This window comes from Anser cygnoides, chromosome 4 (genome assembly GCF_040182565.1).
Source record: "Anser cygnoides isolate HZ-2024a breed goose chromosome 4, Taihu_goose_T2T_genome, whole genome shotgun sequence".
Taxonomy (NCBI): Eukaryota; Metazoa; Chordata; class Aves; order Anseriformes; family Anatidae; genus Anser; species Anser cygnoides.
Genome location: NC_089876.1, coordinates 59,328,101 through 59,348,828, shown reverse-complemented (window position 1 = coordinate 59,348,828; position 20,728 = coordinate 59,328,101). Strand labels below are relative to the sequence as shown.

General features: G+C 47.6%; 1 protein-coding gene and 1 long non-coding RNA gene across 2 annotated transcripts in view; one reads left to right on the top strand and one right to left on the bottom strand.

Moving 5' to 3' along the window:
- Positions 1-2,472: 2,472 nt before the first annotated feature.
- Positions 2,473-5,429, bottom strand: LOC106035142 (uncharacterized). Its single transcript, XR_001206572.3, has 3 exons — positions 5,270-5,429; positions 4,326-4,524; positions 2,473-4,205 (listed from the first exon to the last, which is right to left on the bottom strand). It is a non-coding gene; the product is annotated as an uncharacterized lncRNA (long non-coding RNA).
- Positions 5,430-5,589: 160 nt separating this feature from the next.
- ENPP6 (ectonucleotide pyrophosphatase/phosphodiesterase 6) overlaps positions 5,590-20,728 on the top strand; it is a 32,005-nt gene continuing 16,866 nt past the window's right edge. Inside the window, exons 1-2 of the mRNA XM_013179738.3 lie at positions 5,590-6,158; positions 17,765-17,944. Of these exons, the coding sequence (XP_013035192.2) occupies positions 5,918-6,158; positions 17,765-17,944 (421 nt within the window). The 5' untranslated portion in view covers positions 5,590-5,917. The remainder of the gene's footprint in view (positions 6,159-17,764; positions 17,945-20,728) is intronic.

Sequence of the window (20,728 nt, the reverse complement as noted above, 5' to 3'; positions counted from 1 at the left end):
GCCGTGCAAAATGCCAAATGCAAAGTATATGGGAGTTTAAAAATAGCATTTTATGCTAGCCCCAGATAGTTTACTTTGTACCTGTACTAAGTTCAAGCCAATGTTGTAAGTCTCTTTTGTGCTCAGTTTAGAAGTGTACCAGAAATATCAAACATGTAATATTATTTTATTCTTGGAAGGTAGGCACACAAGCACTAATTTGCCAAATATTTGGCCTCTCAAATTACTCCTCATTTCAAAGGAAAACCTAAAATCCAAATACTTAGCTGAAACAGGTCTCCACTTGGCTAACAGTAGATGACTTGTCAGGTTGTTAGACTTCGAGCTTACCCTTTCAAATGAGGTCAGACTCTGGCAGAAGCCGGTGTGCAGGACGCGGGTGGGTGTGCAGAATACCCTGTTGTTCTCGTGGAGGAGCCTCTCAGATGCGAGTGGATGTGGCGAGCTCAGTGCCATTAGGAGCACGTTAGTGTCACGGCACAGCAGGATACGTAACACAGACTTTATTTTGCTGATGATGGCTTATCTTTTATACTAAACAAATTAACTGATTTTGATTAATTTGCTTAGCTTTCCAGGTTTCCATCCCCACCTGAACCATTGCATGCTAATCCCTGTTTCTGGCACAACAGTAAAACCCTTTGCCACGGTCCCTCACCATCCAAGGGAGCGACCAGAGAGCAGAGGCAAGCAGAGAGCTCAATATCCAGTTACTCAGAAGCAGCCATCTGTTTTCGCCATCTAATAAACCCTACTGGGTGATTTCAACAGAGAGAGCTGTCTTGTGTAAGGTTTCCTCAACACAGTAAAAACTTGTGCGTTACAAAGCACCGAGTGCAGGCAAGCACGGTCTTGGGCTAATTAAGTAATGATGTTGCAGGGATGTGCGTTAGAGACGTCAGGGAGGTACTGGAGGTGGAGATGGGTTGATATCCAAGCAAAACTGAAATATTTTCGATGGAATGGAGACTGGTTTCAGCCTGTGGCTAAGATACCCTCTCCCAGAGCTGGACAGTTGGGTGCTCAGACACGGCTGAGGGAGGAGCTGATCTTCTGCTGAATCAGTCATGAGTTGCCATCACCTGGTGCAGGCTTCTCAGCTTCTTCTGACCCGAACTGCTTTGTACTTTCCAGTGTCACAGACCCACTGGGTAGTGAGTTTAAGCCCACTGGGCTCAAATAGCAAAGTTATTCATATGACTTGTGACTATTTCAGGGAAGGGGGGAGTAGGAGGTCTGGAGGGCTGCTCTCCTAACATCGTGATTACCTGGGCTGAGATACTCAAACATTTGACCAGGGCCTAGCTGTCCAGCAGGGCCGCCACAGTCCCGGTCTGATGTACTTGTTACCCAGTGTGTGGATGCTTCTGGTAAGGTAAGTCTCATACCAGCCAAATAGGTTAAAGGAGAACTGTTCCTCAAGAAGCTGAGAAAGATTACCACTTTTCTCCAGGAAAGCTGGAGTTTCTAGCTTTGAAATGCTCCACAGCTAGCCAGTGTGTGATTTCCTTTACTGTATCTATCTGTACATGACTGACAATAAGAGCAACCCATTTCCTGCACCTCAAATTCCTCATGACTGCATTACTGCACACCAGAAGATTGCAGAAATAACAGACTTTGTGTTAAATATCATTCATGAAGGTCCGATGGAGCAGCAGATGCTTTGCCTAACGGGCCCCTCCACACAGAAGCACTGGTAAGAAGGCACGGCACAGGAGCAAAGACTGATAAAGCTGACTTCCACCATTCAACCTACAAAGAGATGGCAAATTATGAGTTTGCAACCAGCAGTACTAAACTTCTGCAGCAGATAATTTCCACCAAGGTGAGGCCTTCTGTCGGCTTCGAAGGCAGATACAAGTACTGCCAGAGGCTTTCTCTTGAAGCCAGCAGAGGAGCTGGTACCAGCTGTGATGTTTTCAGTTTGGGCTTGGTGGGGATGGGAGGAAGAAGGACCTTACTCAAGCAGAGTTCTGACCTTAAAACTTCAGACAGGCACAAACCCTCTACCTCTTCTTCAAAGAGACACAAGCAACTTATTATTCCCCTCAAGGCCTTTTTGTCTGGAGGTGGCCATGCCTTTTTTGCTAATGAGGAAAAAAAAAGCAACCAAACGAGTAGGTCAGGCTGTGTTGGCCAAACTGTTTAACTACTGCTGTTTGGGGGAAGAACGGGACATGAAGAGGAATTACAAGACAGCGAGTCTTGTCATGCTTTCTCGTCCTTCTTCCAGAAGAGAAAGGACAGTTTTCCCCTCTAGATTCTCCAGTGTTTTGCTTTTAGCAGCTTTTGTCCTGGTGTTTGCTTCTGAACGTAAGAGCAGTGACCAAGCAGCACTGCAGGGCAGCTGGCACATCTGACCAGCCAGGCTGAACCAGCAGCGTGAGCCTGGAGAACGCGCTTTCATTTCGATCACCATGCTTGTGATTTCAGCAGGACAAAAAGAAATCAGAGATTCACAGGCACTGGAGGCAGTTTTCCAAAGATGAAAACCTGCTTTTTGCCAAGAGGATTTCCTGAGCAGCCTAAGTGGCTGAGGATCTTGTTACAAACAAAGTTTTGATCAGTGGGGTATCTCCTCATGCACAAATAGGGCTTAGGGATTTTCTTTCCTGTATTCACGCTTCTTCCAAAACATGGTATAACTGCTAACTTGTGCAAACTGCTGTCCCTGGACTCCAGCTCGAGCTCTGGTAGCTTTTGTAAGAACTTCTGTTTCAAAATATTGTTGTGCTGGAGTCTCCAAGGCCATCTGGGGCTTTGTGCAGACAGGGTGCTTACAAATGAATGTGAACCAAAGCAAATCAACATTGCTTGGCAGGGATGAAATGTATTGCTAGGGTCTGTCTCTGCCAAGCTAGACTGCTTGGCTCTGGTCCCACTCTTCAGGGGAATTGTCTGTCAAAACACAATTTGGTATTGTAAGGCGTCATGGTTACATGGCTCACTATGTCTTTAACCCCTCTCAGGCCTTATGTTCTTGTTATTTGTTGAGTGGAAACTTGTGAATCTCCAACTCCCAAGGCAGACCTCAGGTTGAGGTACCTTGCACCACTTGTTCATCGTGCCACTATGTTGGTCCAAGTGGAACTTTCCCTTAGGAACTCTCAACCGGTAGATTACAACCCTCTTGAAAGGAAGACATTATTTCTTTAATGCTATGAAATAATAATATCTTTGCATCACCTTGTGATGGAAGCCCAGCCTAACCACCTCAAAAATCTGATCATCTTTTCAGGGTGCGAGTCCAGCTTGAATACCTGATTCACTCCCCTTAATTATCCCATCCCTGCATGAGCAGCAGCAGCTCTTCTGCTCAGCCCTGCTGGCAAGCCCAGAGGCCACCCATCAGAGAGCAAGCCAAGATGTCAACATCAACCTTCCCACGGCTTTGCCAAGAGATGCACAACCATCTCTCCCTCCCCACTGCTGGACGCGTTTACGAGTTCGTTCAACCTACATATGCACGTGGTAAATTAGCACTTGGCGGCTTGGCCAAGACTGCGGGAGGCTGAGCGCCCATCACAGACAATCTTTGCCATTGTGACACTGCCCAGTAAGCACCAGCAGAAGTCCTCACCCCGAGCACAGGTTTTGCTGGGCCACCTCCCGTCCTGCCTGGTGGTGAGGAGGGGCAGCAGGAGACAAGGGGACGCGCGCATCCCCTTGGGGCAAGGAGGCGACGTGCAGCACGCACGGTCCTGACTGGGCCATCACATTGCCTGCCAGCCCGGCACGCAGCTGCAGCCTCCCCCCGGGTGGCTGAAAGGCTCTGGATGCAGCCTTGCACGGACTGGGACGCCGGTGACACGCAGCTCGGCTGCCCCGCTCGAGCAGCCTTGCCGCTTTCATCTCCTGTTGCACGATGCCAGTTCTTTTCTTCCATCCCCAGCTGCTGCAGCGAGGTGATGCTGGCGCCTGCCTCAGTTAAAATAAATCACAAGTTCCTCACCAGTGACTTTTGCAGGGTAAAAAAAAAAAAAATAAACAAGAAAAAACCCTAAATGCATGACAGAAGAACATGCAACAAGTTGAAACAGATGACAAGGTAAAACAGCTTCTTAATCATTTGTGTTTGCTTGTGGCAAGCCAAGCTCCTTGTGTCTGGCATCTGGGGCTGGATGTGCTGCCTTTTGCTGGCACGCTTGCAGTTCTGGAGAGCTGTGGCATTTCTCCCAGCCTGGCAAATATCCTGAAGGATCCTGTGCACCAGGAAAGAGATAAGCAGGTGGTATTTTTATGGGCAGCCTGCTTTGGAGAGGCCAGAGCCCTGCACCACTGGAAGATTTGAACCCCAGAAGTTGTGGTGCTGCCCTGTTCACCTGGGTGATGTCTGCTCCAGCAGATGGGCTGGGGGTCCAGGACCTGCTGTTGTACCAGCAGAGCAGGCACTGGTGATAGCTCGCCACGAGTCCGTCTGTCCTTCTCTTGGGCACACGGGTACCGATGGCCCTGGTTCCAGCTGCCTCTGCCCTGGCTGTGTGACCCTGGCTTGGTTTTGCTGAGAAAACTGCAGCTGCACTGTAAGAAAACACACCAACGAGATACGCCAGGCGAGATACGACAAGTAAAAACACAGAGAGCTAAAGTTGCCAAGATGATAACAGCTAGCAACACAAGGCTCCGAGATGTAAATGCTAATGGAAGAGGTATAAAACCCTGAAAAGAGAGGTGGGAGATGGCAAGCCACCACCAGGAAGGCTCAGCCTGTTTCAGGGGACAGCCACCAACACTTCTCCTGGCGACTGGCTACATGGCCCCAGGGACCAGGCGTGGGGCAGGGCGAGCCCACTAAGGCTCAGCCAAGAGCTGGTAGCACAGCTGCGTGCCTCGAGGTCCCGTGTTCCTGCTGCGTGGCGAACGATGCACGAGCGGCAGGGACCCCAGAGCATCAGGATGATGAGGGTGTAGGGAAGGGACGGTTCGTTCAGTCAGTCCAGGGTACAGGCACAGCTCGGGTAACACCTGGGTGCTTTTTGTCCTCCTTTGGCACAGGTGCGAGTGCTGGTTTGGGGCAGGGAGGCAGGCCTCGAGGGAGGCCGAAGGCTGCCTTGCTCAGCTGGCGTTGGACCGGGCGAGCAGACAGGCTGGACATGCCGCCGGGAGCCTTGTGGGGAGCAAGCAGAAGGCCTGACCTCCTCATGGCTGGAGGGCGGCCAGCTCTGCAACCTTCCCCAGGTGCCAGCATCTGTGGGGCACGTCCCCACGATGGATGAGCCTCCCTGGGGCTGCTTCTCTTCTGTGGGCTGAGGAATGCAAGCCTTACCCTTTCCCCAGCCTGGCAGGGTCTGGCAGGTGGGTCCTCCACGCTTCCAGGGCTAACGCAGCACTGCGAGCTGCTTTTACCTGGGAGAAGCAAATGAAATGCAAGCAAAGTGAGGCAGCATGTAATTACAGTCTATAGCAGACGCTGGCAGCGTGGTGGAGGTATAGCTCTGCCCCTGTGGCTGGCAGCAGAAGAACCTGGTGCCGGCTCGTGACGAAAGCGCAAACAACTTTTCATTAACATGAAACTTTGCACCACCCAGCTCTTACCAGCAGCAGTAGTGGCAACAGCCAGAAAACAAACACATAATTTGTTTTGTAGTGCTGCAAACTATTCCTTTTTGTTAAAGACTTAGGAGCTGGAGGAGCCCCACAGTGCGTGCAGAGGACAGGTCCTTGCGGACTCCCCTGCGCGCTGCTTTCCCCATCGCTGCAAGGCGGCGAGACACGGAGCTCTTTCCTCCTCTGGCTCCAAGTTAATCATCTGTTTGCAATTAACCTGCGACCTCCCGCCCCCGCACACGCTGGGCAGTGCTGTAGCTTTAACACAGGCGGTGGAAGCGGGAGGGAGGACAGCGGTGCCAGGTCCAGCCCCAAAGCTGCTGCAGATCCCTCACTCCTGGCCCCGGTCTCAGCGGCGCTGCCTGCCATGGGGAGCCGCAGGGTCCTCGCCGTGGTCCTCTCCTTCCTCGCCTTCCTCTCCATCGCTGCTGCCCGCCGCAAGCTGCTGGTGTTCCTGCTCGACGGCTTTCGCTTCGACTACATCGATGACAAGGAGCTGGAGGCTCTGCCGGGCTTTCGGAACATCGTCAACATGGGGGTGAAGGTGGATTACATGACCCCAGATTTCCCCAGCCTCTCCTACCCGAACTATTACACGCTGATGACAGGTGAGCACTCGCGTTTCTTCGCTGTGATGCTCGGCGGGGCTGCCAGCATCCTGTGCCGGGGCGGAGGGCACTTCTCTCATACCTTTCCTATGGAGAAGCTGTAAAAGTAACTCTGGTCATGCTTTTAGCTGGGGGTTTAAAACCATTGCAGCTTGGTACTGCTTGCCTAGACGAAATGACGAGCAGACCTGTCCTGAACTTGGAAACGCTGCACAGAGCTGGTTTTGCTCCAGTGCAGTGCTGCCGGCTCCCTGCCTCGCCTGCTGCACTCAGAGCACAGAAATGGGTGGGAAACGTACGGACAGTGAGCATGGAGCCTGTTCAGAGAGCTTTCAGTTAACAGAAAGGCATGCAGGCTGAGGGGGGCTAAGATAAGGCTGATTTTCAGCCAGCAGGTCTGTTTTAGAAAGTTCAGCATCACATATCCACTTGCACTCTGCTGACTTTCTGCTGTCACGGGTCCCTGCTCTAACTCTGCCCAAACTTATTATAACTGTAGTCTTGGGGAGAAAAAAAAAAAAAGCCCTAAGGAATTTTTTATTTTGCTCCTCTACTGTCTCTCTCATTCTGAGTGCCCAGGAGAGGTTTCCAGAAAAGTGGAAGAAGAGACGTAATTTTCACCATGCCGATTTCCTTTTAACCTGACTGGGGCCATACATAATTACCGTGGTACTAGGAAGGTGCAGAGTACAGGTTTGCTGTTTGTATCAGATAAAGGCAGCCTGGAGACAAAACTCAAGCGCACAAAGAAACGGATTTTTTTTTTTTCTGGAGTTTCAGATGGGATTTTTCCTCCATAGTTATTTAACAAACAAGACCTTACAGCTAACTGCGAACAGTGAGAAAAACTGCTCTCTCCTCGATATGTGGCGTCTTCTGCTGTCCACAGAACAATACAAAGCCCAGCAGTTCATATACTGCTTGCTGGGAAGGCAGAGAGATGCCATTGTAAGACAAAATCTGACATCAGTTGTGCCCAGCTTGTTTTGAAACCGCTTAACCCTTCCCTCTCTATCTTGATTTTGAGAGAGAAATACCTTTTCGATGCTTATTTCATCTCTCAATTAACTTTTTTTCTTTTTTAAAAGTAGAAAGCTGCCAGGTTTTCTTCATGGCAGTGGGAAGGCATGAATGCAGGGCAGATTTCACTAAAGCAAATAGAGGTGGCACTCCACTGTGGACCTTCTTCTGTAAATGTATGCAGGCACACCGGCTGAACACTTCATATAGTGAAAAGCCTTTGGGTGAAGTTGTTGAAGAGCACAGGGAGTGACTGCTTTCTCCCTTTACTGCGATTAATCATCACACCTGTTGGGTGCATACGTGCAGAGTGAAGCCCATCATCAGCCCTTTGAAGAGCTTTGAAAACATCCCCTTTAGTGCTCAGGAAGGAGATTTGGTGTAGGTGATGAAACGTGACTTGTAGGCTTCTCACGTTTTTAGGGTACTGGAGTTTCTAGCCAGAAGCAATGAGACAGTCTGCGAGACAAAACCTTTTCATAAGTCTCCTGGCCTTCGTGGCAAGGATCTCTGTTGCAAGTACAAATGAGCTGCAAATAATAATTAACCTTTATATTGCATGAGCCACAGCAGTGTTAAACAGGTCAGGAAGAAATCAAGGGCTAGATTTGGGTAACAAACAAGCCCAAAGGAAGATCTGAGGTTGCACCTGAGCCGTTGGGGTGTAGGTGTACCCTGTGGCTGTGTCCTGGCAGTGTCCTGCCCACCCCAAAACCACGGTACAGGGTCTGCAGGAGGAGATGTCACATTTTGGGTGGTGGTGGGGCTGGGGCAGGAGGCAGGTTGGTGTTGGTGGCTGTGAAGCCACGCGCTCAGGCTGTGTGTGATCAATTTAACCCCACATCGGACACGGCAGTTCGTGCATCTCTGCTGAGGGGTGCCTGTAACTAGGTTTGCTTCCCTTAGGAACTGGGACGTGCAGGACTTAAATGTTACCAGTTTGTTCTGGGAAATCAGGAGCTACAAGGACAGGCTATTCTTCATGTCTTGTCCTAAACCGCTGTATCGTGAGCTGTTAAGAAAACTCACTTTTGACCTCCAGATTGCAGTATCTTAGCATCTCTAACAGTGCTTTCACAGTATATTGGCGTTTATTCAGCTAAATCAGCGTAAGAAATGTCTAGCCCCTTCTGCACATTCCCGCCCCAGATTTGTTCACTGTATCTCACAGCATGATAAGCACTCCCGTCCCTTTTTTCCCTGCTCATTCACAAGCTCCTGTGGAACTGCACATCCAGGCGTGCTGATGGCTGTTTCTTAGTGCCACAAGGGCCTTAGTTGTTATGAGGGATGTCCTCCCTTGCTTTAGTGGCTTTGGATGAGGACATGGGCTCTGCTTATTGCTTACCACCACCATCAGGATGGGTTGGTCCCCTCAGACCTCAGCTCACCTCCTCCTCCTGCCCAGAGCTGCAGCCGGAGGTCCTGGTTTGGGGCATGTGGGCAGCAGCCTCTGCCCACCACATCTCACTGAAGATGCCAAACTGCCCCTGCCAGCCCTGCCCAGAGGCAGCTTTCATCTGCAACAGGCAAGAAGCAAGCACCAGCACGCAGTGCAGCTGTCTGACTGTCTGCAGGATCATTTAGTCATTCCATTAGACTCTCCTGATGTTTGCAAGAGGGCAACCTAATTGAGTTTAATATTCACAAGAAAAAGCAAGAGTTTACTGAGCGTTTCAAAGGTATAACCAAGAGATGCAACCATAACTGATGACAAAGTGGCATGGATCTAAAGACAACTAACAACCACTGATGTGTAGCACACCCTGTTTTGCTGACAATATTTGCTAGGTGAAGCACAGGTGCAGTGGGAGAAAGAGCACCCGACATAGGTAATACAATGCTGACAATCTAGGTAAAACAAGATGGATAAATGTTGGGAAGGGAAACTTGGAGAGGGAGATGTTTTTCCAGGGTCACACAGTGCAGCACGGTGATGCTGGATGAGCACAGAGCTCCCTGCAGCTGGTTTGAAACCAGGTGGTGAAACCAGGAGGGTTATGAGTTGCCCGAAGCGGTGGATTCAGGGAATGGTGGATGTAGGAGGACAATCACCAAGGCTAAAGCCAGAGTTTTCAGCTATTAAGTGGAATTAGGCCACAGAGCCCTGCCAGGGGTAGGACTGCCCATTATATATTAAGAGTTAACAGAAGAAAACCTGTACTGTTAATCCTCAGACTTGAGTCATTCAAAGACAGTAGCATTCAGTGTTAATCCTCACCGTAATAAGTTAGGTCTCCTTAATTCTTCTAGTGCTGTTAACCTCCAAGCAGTTTTTTTCTGAGGCTTCCCGGAGTGATGCAGAAAGCCCAAGGCCAGCCAGAAGATCTTTGTCCTTCCTCTGTTTCCTCAGCAATTACGAGAAAGGAAAGCAGAGCACAGAAAGGAGACCAACACCAGTGGCTAGGCTTCTTTGTATAAAGTCAGAGGGTGATTCGGAGCGCACGGAAAAGATCCTGTCCTGCTGTGAAGCACAGGACCATGCCCTGACCCCATGGCCTCACCACAGCTGCCCTCCCCACTGGGTCCCCTGGGATCAGGAGGGGAGCAGACACCAGGATGTGGAGCAGGGATGGGTGGTAGCACCCAGCATGCTGGTGCTGGGCATTGCAGCAATTCAGCACAAAACTCAACCATTCTGTGATTCTGTAAAGGCAACGTGAAAGACAAACACTATTTGCTTAAAGAAAGCACCAAGCAATACCCAGGTTACTGCTGGAGCAAAGCAATCTCTCTGACACCCAGTCTGACAAGTTATTTTATGACAAATATCAGGTGGTGTGCATGGTAGCCCAAGGATGTACTGACTCAATGTCCTAAACTTTGAAAAGCAATCTTCTGTAACAACTTCATTCATGCCATTTTCCTTAGTTTTGGCTTCCACAGTGGTACAAAGACTGGTTCTTGAGTGGCTGGGTTGTTTCCTAAGGAGCTGAGCTGCTAGGCTGGATCCTACCTCATGCCCTAACTTACTGTTCTCCATTTATGATGCTGAAGTTGTGGACTTGATGTTTTTTCCCCTAATATCACAGAGATCTATGATTCCAGATGAGAAACAAGCACGGCAGGAAAGCACTCTGGCAATAGAGACATCCCTGCTTCTGGGCAAATACCCTTCAGATCAGTGAACAAAGCTGTGAATAGAAAATACTATAGGAAAAGTGATGCTTTAAGGTAAAGTCTTTTTCAAGGCAGATTTTATTGGAGTGACAAAAGCTCTATAAATGCCTGAGCTCTTTCTAAAAGTTCAATGGCACTCTGAAATAAGATTGTTGAGTAAACCGAAAGACAAATTTCATGCTTGTATGGCCTTAAATCCACACATATGTAGGGGACTCACCTGGGAGAGGTAGGATTGTGTTAGTGAAGAAAGGCACTTGGAAGAAAGGCGTTGCATAAAATGGTGAGGTAGGTAAAAGCTGTTACTGATGACATATTGGAGGGAGCTTCGTGGGGCTACATGTGGGTTTGGCAGCCGAGGAGAGAAGAAATCCAGATATGTCTAACCCGAAAGGCTCACTTAGCCACACCATGTGTTGTTTGTTTTGCAAAGAAAGGAATTAAGATCACAAGCCACCCCAGGATTTTATCCCACTGGGAGTGTTTAGTGCTTCCCTTCCTCTGCCTTGGCGTGTTTCTGCAGGGCGGTCTCAAGCCAAAGCAAATGGAAAGTCTGAGGTCTCCCTCTGCAACCGCTGCAAGCAGGAATTACTGCTCAGGGCCGTGTTAGCCATCTCTCTCGAAAAAAGCTGCTTATGCTGAGGAGTTTCAAAGGCACCCGCAGGCACTGGGGACCTGCTGGGGACCCCAGCCCCGCAGGCCCCATGAAGTCCCCCCGGTTGGGCATGCACAACCTGCAGGCCTCCCGCCTGCTGGGCCCAGCCAGCGTAAACATCAGCACCACATCTGAGCAGGGAGCCGGGGGGAGGATTTGCTTTCCAAGATCCCAACAACAAACGCAGTCTTTTCTGGCAGGCCTTCGGGCGGCTGTGCAGAGGCTGTGTTTCTCTTGGCCTCCACGGGGAGCGGAGGGAGATCCTTCTGGTGGAGGTGGGTGGGAGGGGAGCGCTCGGAGAGGAGCGGGCCAGGGGCCTCCACACACCACTTTAGGGAGGACCTGGTCTTGGTAGGGAGGCTGTGAGGCCCTGTGAAGCTTGTGGGACAGAGGAGGATGTGGAGCAGGGACAGTCTCAGCTCTGAGCACCAGGAGGAGGCCCAAGGCCTTCACAGGACTGTCCCAACACCACCGTGCTTCGGTCAGCTCCCATCTTCCCCCAAGCACAGCAAATCCTGGTGTACACCAAGCTGTCAGCACACCACGTGGACTGCTCACCATGGCAAATACGCACATTTCTTGTTCGCTCGTCTCCTGGCTTACAGCACGGCACCGTGGGTCTCCACACAGGAAGCCCCATCCGGCACCTCTCTGGGCGTCACACCGTCACGGCTGTGCATCGCAGCTGTAGCATGGGGATTGCCCTGCTTAATTATTAACTTCCCCCATTAGGAGCATGCCCTTTGAACTCCACCAGTGGGTGATGTGGTGAACACCAGCAAAATGTGAACCTGGCCACAACCCTGCCACAGCCCTCGCTGTGCTCAGTGCCAGGGCGCTGGGGAATGTGAGTGTTTCACTTTTGTAGAGACTAGTTTTATTCTTGTTTTTCTTTAAAACTTTTAAAATTAAAATCTATCGTAAGGTACTAAATGAAACAATGCAGAGGACCTATTTGTAACTACATAAGCAATGCCCACATATTGTCTGAGGCATAAAAATTGCAGGGGTAGGAGTACAACAGGGAAGTTGATTATCAGTACCAATGAAATGAAAGGATCTCAACTTCACTGCCCAAGCCAAGAGAAAAGCCAGGAGGACACAAGGAGAAACATGAGGGACAAGGAAATTGGATTTCTGATCTTTGTTCCTCTTTTAGCCACCATAGATGCCAGCAGCAGCAGAGATGAGAGAAGTCTATTGGTGGCACACAGTTCTTAAATCAAGTCTCTTCTTTTTCTTGGATTTGGTGGCTTTCTATTCCCAAAAATTGCACATTGGGAATAAAAAGAGTGTCAAGAAGTCTGTGGTAATAGTATTATCTGGCAGAGAATGAGCACTATCCCAGCAAGGACAAGCTGGAGAAGGGATGGGAACTGGGAGGGCTTTTCATTTTCAAGTTCTTCATCTCGCATTGTTTGCTCAGAAAGGCTGTGAGTGCCAAGATTTTTCTCTTTCACACATACACAAAATGTTGCAAAAAAAATCTGTATTTGCTTTTTACCAACTAAAAAAAAAAAAAAAGCAACACTTCCAAAATGAATAACAGAAAGTTTTCCCTAGAACAAGCTCATGTGCTGCAAATTGCAACACAGAGGTTTTTAGTTGCATGCTAGCTAAAACCTCACCGCCCCTAAAGTGTGCCTGCTACCAGCTATCAGCAGCAGTAAGAGGACATTCATATATCGAGGTAACTCTCTGCCCAAAATGAAAAGGACAGAAAACTGATGAAGAGAGGACTGCCAGAGGCTTGTTCCTTCCCTAATGGTGCACACAGCCGCTCTGCACATCATTTTGGCCAGCTCCTCTGTACCACTTGGAGCTGTGGCTGCTAAGGCACAGGAGATACAGTTCAACAAAACCCTTTCAAAATAAATAAATAAATAATCTGTGTATAGCAGATTTTTCTGTGCTTTTTGGTGTGATCCTAACTGGGTGGCAAATTCTCACCTCACGTAGGGTAAGGTGTTTCTGCTTTGGATCAGTCTGGTACTGCAGGCCATAAAAGATTGTAAGGACATTGCCAACAAGCTCTTCTGGGAACATATATTGTCTGTTCACATCTTCAGGACACTTTTTTTTGCCTGGGGGCCTGCAGATGGTAAGGCCAAGTCATCCAGACGAGGGCTTCCTCTGTCTGTGCGTGAGCCCTGGTCCCCTCCCGGCCAAGTTAGGGCTGAACCAGGGTTTCTTTTTTCTTCCCTGTGATCTTGTTTCCATGCAAAGCTGGGCAAATGAGACCCAGCAGGGAAAGAGCAGAGCAAGGCATAAATTGAAGCAGACAGAGCTAGGCACAGCGAGGATCTGATAAATGAGCAGGGAGAAGGGGAGCTGCATGTCTCACTCAGGCTTTTAAAACCTACCCAAGTAACCCAACAACTTGGTGGAACCAAAATGTTTCAAGGATGTCACATGTCCAGCCAAGCTGTAGAGGCCCAGATGTGCGTAAGGAAAAAAATAACCTTCCAAGTTGACTAGTCCTGGCAGGACTGGTTGAAAGTCTTTTTCCCTTTATCTTCTAGTTGTGGTGAGGAAGTAAAGAATCTAAATGTGCTCCTCTGGCCTGCTCAGACAAGTTCCTCCACCGGATTAAGTGGTGTGGTCCCATTTGCCTGTTCATTTCATGAGAGCAGTAATGACACATCAGGTATCTCTAGTCTCTGTGCAACGCTGTGAGATACCGGGCAGTCTGACCTGCCTGTCCAGGACAACTTCTAAAAGCACTGAATTCCTAATCACTCATCTCTGCACTGCTGTGATTTTAGGGTTAGCCCACCAACTGACATTATGAGGCATTACTTACTTCTCCCCTGGCATGGAGCTTGGGGAGGTATCTTCTGCTCTGCTGCAGCAGCTCACAGTACCTGTGCACACCTGTTTGCGTGGAGGAACTTAACTCCACCCCTGACTCTATAGCCCCATGGCAGCCCGTGCTTGCCTCATCCCCTTCCTAGCTCTAGTTAATTCCCAAGGGGTGGGGACATCATGACAGGACATGGGAGGTAAGGCCTCATGGCACCCACACAAAATGCATATAACATTAAATAGTACATTCATGCATATGTAGGTTCTTAGGTTTCTCTTTAGCTGGATACCACTTGGGTACAGATTATGGTACCTTTGCTGTGCAGGCTAATATATACACCATGGGTTCTCATAAATTTAGTTGGCTCAGTGCAGAGATGAGTTACCTCTGTTTTGTTGCCCGGGGCACCAGGTACAGCTTCACACATCTGTCCCATGCTGCCTCTCTTTCAAAGAAAGGATCACTGAGAATCTCAGAAGAGCATTTTCTCTGGCAGATTTAGATGCAGGTGGTCTCTGTATGATTTATCGTACCTACTGGAGATCCCACGCACTGTGCTTGCAGCTACTGAAGGACCATGCTGAGAAGTGGAGCACTGAGATCAGGAAGAGCCCATTCAGAAGTGGGCAAATGCTACAGGAGCACACGCTCTGCTTTCCAAATCTCACCTGCAGTTGATGTAGGGTACACAGCCACCAGTGTTTGCTGTGCTGTTGTTCTGGGCAGCCAACCAGTTGCATGTTGTGTGTGTTTGTTGTTGTTGTTGTTCTTGTTCTTGTTTTGTTTTGTTTTTAATCTTTGTTTTACATAGATTCATTTGAATGCTGACAGAAGTGCCTGGAGACATGGGAAAGGGGGTTAGACAAAGCTAATGATGGAAAAAGTGTAGTGTGCAAGTGAGTTGCAGCACGAAGACGTGCAAATGCTTTTGCTGGCTCTCTTCCAGAAGGATGCAGCAGTTATCATACTCCTGGGAACTATACCCTCTTTGTTTTTCTCTGTTGCTTGAGGAGGGGATTTTTTTATTTTTTATTTTTACTGCATTTGCATTTTGCCCTGTTTCTACTTTTGAAACTCTAAAGTTAATGTTTGATTACAGAAGAAAGTTGCCATAATGGAAGTAGTAATAAATTCAGCATGCTATGGTGACTCTCTAATATCATGTTGATATTTTGACAATCATAAAAAGGAGATCACCAGAGGTTGTCTCCTCAGGCTGGAGGAAATAACATGCAACAGAGGATGCAAAGGACTCAGGCTGCACAGGTGACCCAAAAGAAGTTTGAGAAGTGACCTTAATGCTGTGTATGGGTGTCTTCAGGGAGAGAAATGCCAGCTATTGAGGGGGTTTTAATCTAGTGAGCAAGGCATGGAAAAGCCATGGCTGAAGATTATTAACACAGGACAAAAATCAAATTAGGCATACTTTCTCAACAGTGCTTAGAGATGATAAATATTGGGAAGAGCAACCCAAGGAAGATATTGATTTGTTGGTTACTGATGTCTTCCAAGGAGGTCCAAGGTCTTCCTGGGACCCAGGCTTCAGGCAAGCAGAGGTCAATGGCTTTAGGCAACGTTATATGGTCACATCTGCTCATCTGATGCTCCCTCCTGGCCCTGTGAACCTGTGAACTTGAAAAATATTTATACCTTATCTTACAATAAGCTATGGTCAGTTGGAATCTTTCTGTGCTCTGTGCTGTGTGCATATCACAATTGCTTATTGCTGTAGGGTTTCTCCAGGAGCACAGCTATCAGCATATAGAAGTGCTTTGGAGTCCAGCTCACACTGCGTATTTTTACAAAATAGCGACTGAATCACATTTCTCTTAAAGTGATGTCTAAAATGAAAATTGATGCCTTACAGACTTGTAGGCTTCTTTTTCAATATAAGAAGGATTGGAGTCTACAGAAGAACGGACTTGTCTAATGTGGTGATCAGAAGACTACTGTCCTCTGTATTATTGCACACACATACTTAAACTTCCCAAAAACACTACAAAGAACAATCTGCTCTGTTCCTTAAAGAGGTGAGCAAACTGACAGGAGTCCATAAATCCTATAGGGAGCTGACATCAGAAGCAGCTGGAGCTTATTGCTTTTATATGAAAACTGCACTGTACATCAAATGGAGATATGTGACCTAACAGCTTCAGCACTGACCTGCAGGTTTCCCAGGCTGGCAGTAGTTGCCTGCCCTGCAGTTTAGCAGGTTGATATATGTTCAGGAGTACATGGATTTCAAGGGCCTGAAGAGACAGGGTTGTCATCTGAGTAGGAAGGTTGCATTTTTGATGCACTACAGAGGCTTCCTACTAGCTCTTTTTAGACTTATAATGAAGAAAGCTCTTGGCGGACTAAGGAGGACAGATTACTTCCCCTCCAGTCCACCAGTTTTCTTAAATTAAGCCTGTTTGTTTTAATATGGCGTATAGTGACTGCCACAAACAGGGACTACTCCTCTGGGGAGGAGGAGATGTTCTGCATAATTGAAATACTTCATAGTAGGGAAGGAGATTTTCAAAATCCTTTTCAAGGTCACATGTACACAAAGTATATGGAGTCCTCTGCTCAAAACGATGCCTTTTTAAAACAAGCGTCCCGAGGTTATTTCAGTTCTGCTCACCACGCTTGTTCTCACAGTAATCAAAGTCTGTTATTTGGATGCCTGCAATATCATGACTCACTGGGTAATGATGACAGTGTCTCACACATACATCAGCCACTGCTTTTTAAGACGAGGAAATTGTGAACTTCCAGTACAACTTAATCTTCAACATTTCTTTTTCGATTTTTATTAACTCTCCTGCAGGTTAACTCTTGAAATACTGTATCTTCTCTTCTGGCAATGACAACAAAACATCCCTCTAGCTTATATGTGGAAAACCAGTGTGGCCCATGGGTTTTTTTTCAAAGGGGAGAGGGGGATCCTTCCAACAGATAGTTAGGGAGAGCCTCAGCCTGGTCGCACCTTTGGACCTTCTGGCCCAATCTCCTGCGTACATGTGGCTTGCACCTAAGGTATATGCCAGGAGCACAGGGCATCTTGCGTAGTTCTCGTGACAGAACAAGTCTCATGGCATACCTTGTGTGGCAGGGCAGCACAGAGCAAGGATGGAGAGGGCAGCTTAACCCAGCTACGCCCTGCAAGCTGCAAGGCAAACTCAGCTTTTAGGCCACTTGAAGGCCTGTGGCCTTGCTTTTTATTATTTTGACCCTGTTCTGAGTGCTGCTACACTTCTTTTTTTTTTTAAGTGTCTGCACTATGCAGCGTATGCTAAGTGTTAGGTGAAGGAGAGGGGAAATGCAAGTTTCCCAAAATCCATTCTGTGTTTCCAGATCGTGCTTTTATCCCTTCCTGTTTGCAGACTGCTTCCCGCAGCCCTCAGGGGCTGAACGTGGGTGGCTGCCTTAAAATAGCCTCGGACTTGGCAGACGTTGCAGGCGGAGAGGGAGCCAGACTCCAGCCGCGCGTGTGGCACTACGGCAGCCTGTTGGTGTGGCACAACAGCAGTCGGTTCATGTGGACTGTGCACGGTGTGTTGTGTGGGCCATGGGTCCGTCGGATCCGTCTCTTCTGGCTTCAGGCCTCTGAAATTTGGCTGTCTCAGGCGGAGCTAATTACACAATCTCTCTGTGCAGTTAATAGAGAGCAACATGCTCCTCCGGAGAACTCCTCCCAGATACATTAGATGCCTGTCTTGGGATGGCGTGAATTGCTTTCTGGAGGTGTGTCTTTATCGACTGTGAAGGGAACACAGCTTCCAAAACTAGCTTTTAGGTGGCCAAACTGGGGGACATGGACTGCTACCTAGAGGACCTCAATGAAAGGTAGCCGAGTCTAGAAAACCATACGAGTAGTTACACAGTAAGGCGTTCCTCAGTTCAATTCACATCTTTTCAGCTGGGTGGTCTTAAGCAAGTGGCAGCTGGTGGCATCCTTCTGCTGGAGAATACAAAACAGACTATGCTCTTTTTTTTTTTTTTTTTTGTCTCTCCCTGAAGGTCGCCACTGTGAGGTCCATCAGATGATTGGAAACTACATGTGGGACCCAAAGACTAACGTATCTTTCGATATTGGCATGAATAAAGAAAGCCTGCTGCCTCTCTGGTGGAATGGATCGGAGCCTTTGTGGGTCACAATGACGAAAGAAAAAAAGAACGTTTTCATGTACTACTGGCCAGGTCAGTATGTCAAAATTTACTACTAGTTAATGGTGTATCTTTACATCTAAACACTCCATACTCCATAGGATGGCTTTTTCATACACTACAGTTCTGAAATACAGACAAGAATTACAAGTATATTACTAATCACTTAAGGAAATGAATTTTCTTAGGGCATAGCAGTTTGCATATCCTGAGAAAGGAAAAGACTGAGTTGTCACTGGGGGTAATGTTCCTCCAAACATTATCTTCAGGGACAGTGCTGGCTTGCAGAGCATCTCCTCCTCCACAGACTGCTCCTTCCTCCTGCCCACCTCTAGCCTCTGTTGTGCCAAAAGATTCACAGAGCAATGCAGTAGACTATGTCGCTGACCGAAGTCAAAGAATAACTAACCATCCTCCCCCAGTGTTTGTTTTTTTTTAACCTGGAAAGCAGTAGCTGGGAAATGAAAGCAATCTACTTTCATTGGGCAACAAAATCCAGCTGAAAGCTAAGCATCTTTTGGTGACCTGCAGTGAGCACTGTTGTCTTTCTTCATCATTAACTCATCAGAGGTCACAGCTGCTCTAGGTTTGAGCCATTCATCTGGAGGGACTTGGCCTTGCCATTCCTGGTTTTTTTGGGCGTTGGAGTGCTGAAATCCCTAGGGGTGTATAATAATGAGTCTCTTTAAAAAAATATGAGTATATCCTTAGGCTGTCCATTGAGGGAGCCATGTGGAAATAAACATTTCAGCTGTGCAGCCAGACCAAGTCCCATGCAAGGTATCCACCTTCTTTGCTTCTTGACCTTCCAACAATGCTACTTCAGCAGTATGCAAATGTTGACTTATGCAACTGCAGACTAGAGGACCGTATGTTAGAAGAGCTGTACTGAATACAGCCAGAGACAGGGCAGGGCAGTGGCAGCTGAGTCAATCTGTGGGCTCCCAGCCAGGCTGTCTCCTTCATCCCAACGCACGGGTGCCTGGTCACACTCGTTCCGTGCAACGCAGCTGATGGTGTCCCAGGAGAAAAGCCACAGTTCTCAGGAAAGGGAAGGAAGAGTCAAACCAAGATGGAAAAGATTGAAAAGCTAGAGCATTTCTACATTACTGACGAGCAAGAAGATCTAAGGGTGGCAATATTGCCTTACAGGCTCAAAGGACTGGAGGTGCAGACTAGATACAGTATTTTGGAATACCCCTCAAAAAAGCCTAATTTTATTGGGTCATCCAAGTGACTTAACAGCAATGCAAATAGTTGGAAATAGAAATTATAAAAGAATGTTCTTCTAAAAATTGATGAGAAGACCTGTTTCTACAGCCTACAGACATTTTTAACTATTGAAGTAACTGCACTGAGTAGATATAATTATGTACTGAGTAGATGTAACAGTCTACAGAGGGCTACCAAAACCAAAAGAGCAGGATCCCTTTCTGTTAAATGCCCTTAGAGTTTACCAAGCTCCTACATGTTACCTTTTGAGCAGTGGGGTCCAGATGTAACAGGAGTAAACAGAAGTTACTCCAAATGCAATAGTATTTATTTATTAAATTTTCCACATATGATTTTTGAGACATTTTCTAATTCCATAATAAGCATGTAATACCTTCTAAAAATTCAAGATTTATTACTTTAAAGCTTTAATTCTTAAAAAGGCATTTGACTGGGGAAGTGATCCCCAGCACAAAATCTAGAAAATCTAACCCCCAGCGCAGAGGGACACAGAGCAGAAGGGGCGCTGGGTGTGAACACCCAGCCGTCACTGCTGTATCTGTGAGCCCAGCACAAACACAGCAAAGCCCACGTGCGGGCAGAATTCAGATGGCCTGTCCTAGCCCCAGGAGCGGAGGAGAAAAAATTACCACCGTGCTGGGTGTCTCAGCCACTGCTTGTGCTGCGAGCTCTCGTGGTAAGCACTTGGCTTGTAGGGACATTTTCCTGCTTTATTCATGGCAGCACGGTCTCACTTCAGAGATGAACACAGTGGGTTTATCTTGTATTTTCTGCTCTTCGAGGCATTCCTGGGGGAAAAGTTATATATCCTCTGAATATTTGATTGCTTTGTAAAACACAATAGCTAACGCCATATCGGAGGTGCAATGCATGGTCTCACACTCAGGTTTCCTGTCTGAAGCATTGCCACCCCAGCAGATGCTGAAGCCCCAGAGGAGCGCAAGAGCCTCCTGGTGGTACCAGAAAAGTCAAAGCTTTACAGCACTCAGCCTGGAGGGTGATGTAACCCCATACCCTCAAACGGTCTCATTTTTCAGCAGCATATGCAACAGCTTCAGCTGAAGTGCAGTGACATCTTTTCTAAATACTGAAATGAGAGAAAGGGGAAAAAAGCCTCCAAACCCAACCTTTTGCCATTTAAACACAACATTTTCCAGACCATGGAGCTAGTCTGGAAAGTTTTCAAACATTTTTGTTATGACATGGAGTGTCCAACTATTAAATCAATGTTTAGAAATGCAATTTAAAGCTGGCAGAGGTTCAAGTCTCCATGTCAGATAGATAAAGAAGAATCTATATATCACTGCGAAAGAACTCCTTATTCCAGCTCCAGAAGTTAAGGTTTCTAAATAAAGGTTTAGTGTCATATAAAACTGTGCAGAAAGGTATTTAATGTTAAATCTCAGCAATACAGCTCATCTATTTGTACCATGAAAAAACTTAACATTCCCTTTGTCTGGCTCCAAATCCTTTCAAATGCCCTTTCCCATTATATTTAAATGAGAAAATTTACCAGCTGTCCTGGCCTCTACCAGGACAAAATGTAATTTACTGCAGGGTCTTCAGGGACGGTATTTTGGAATT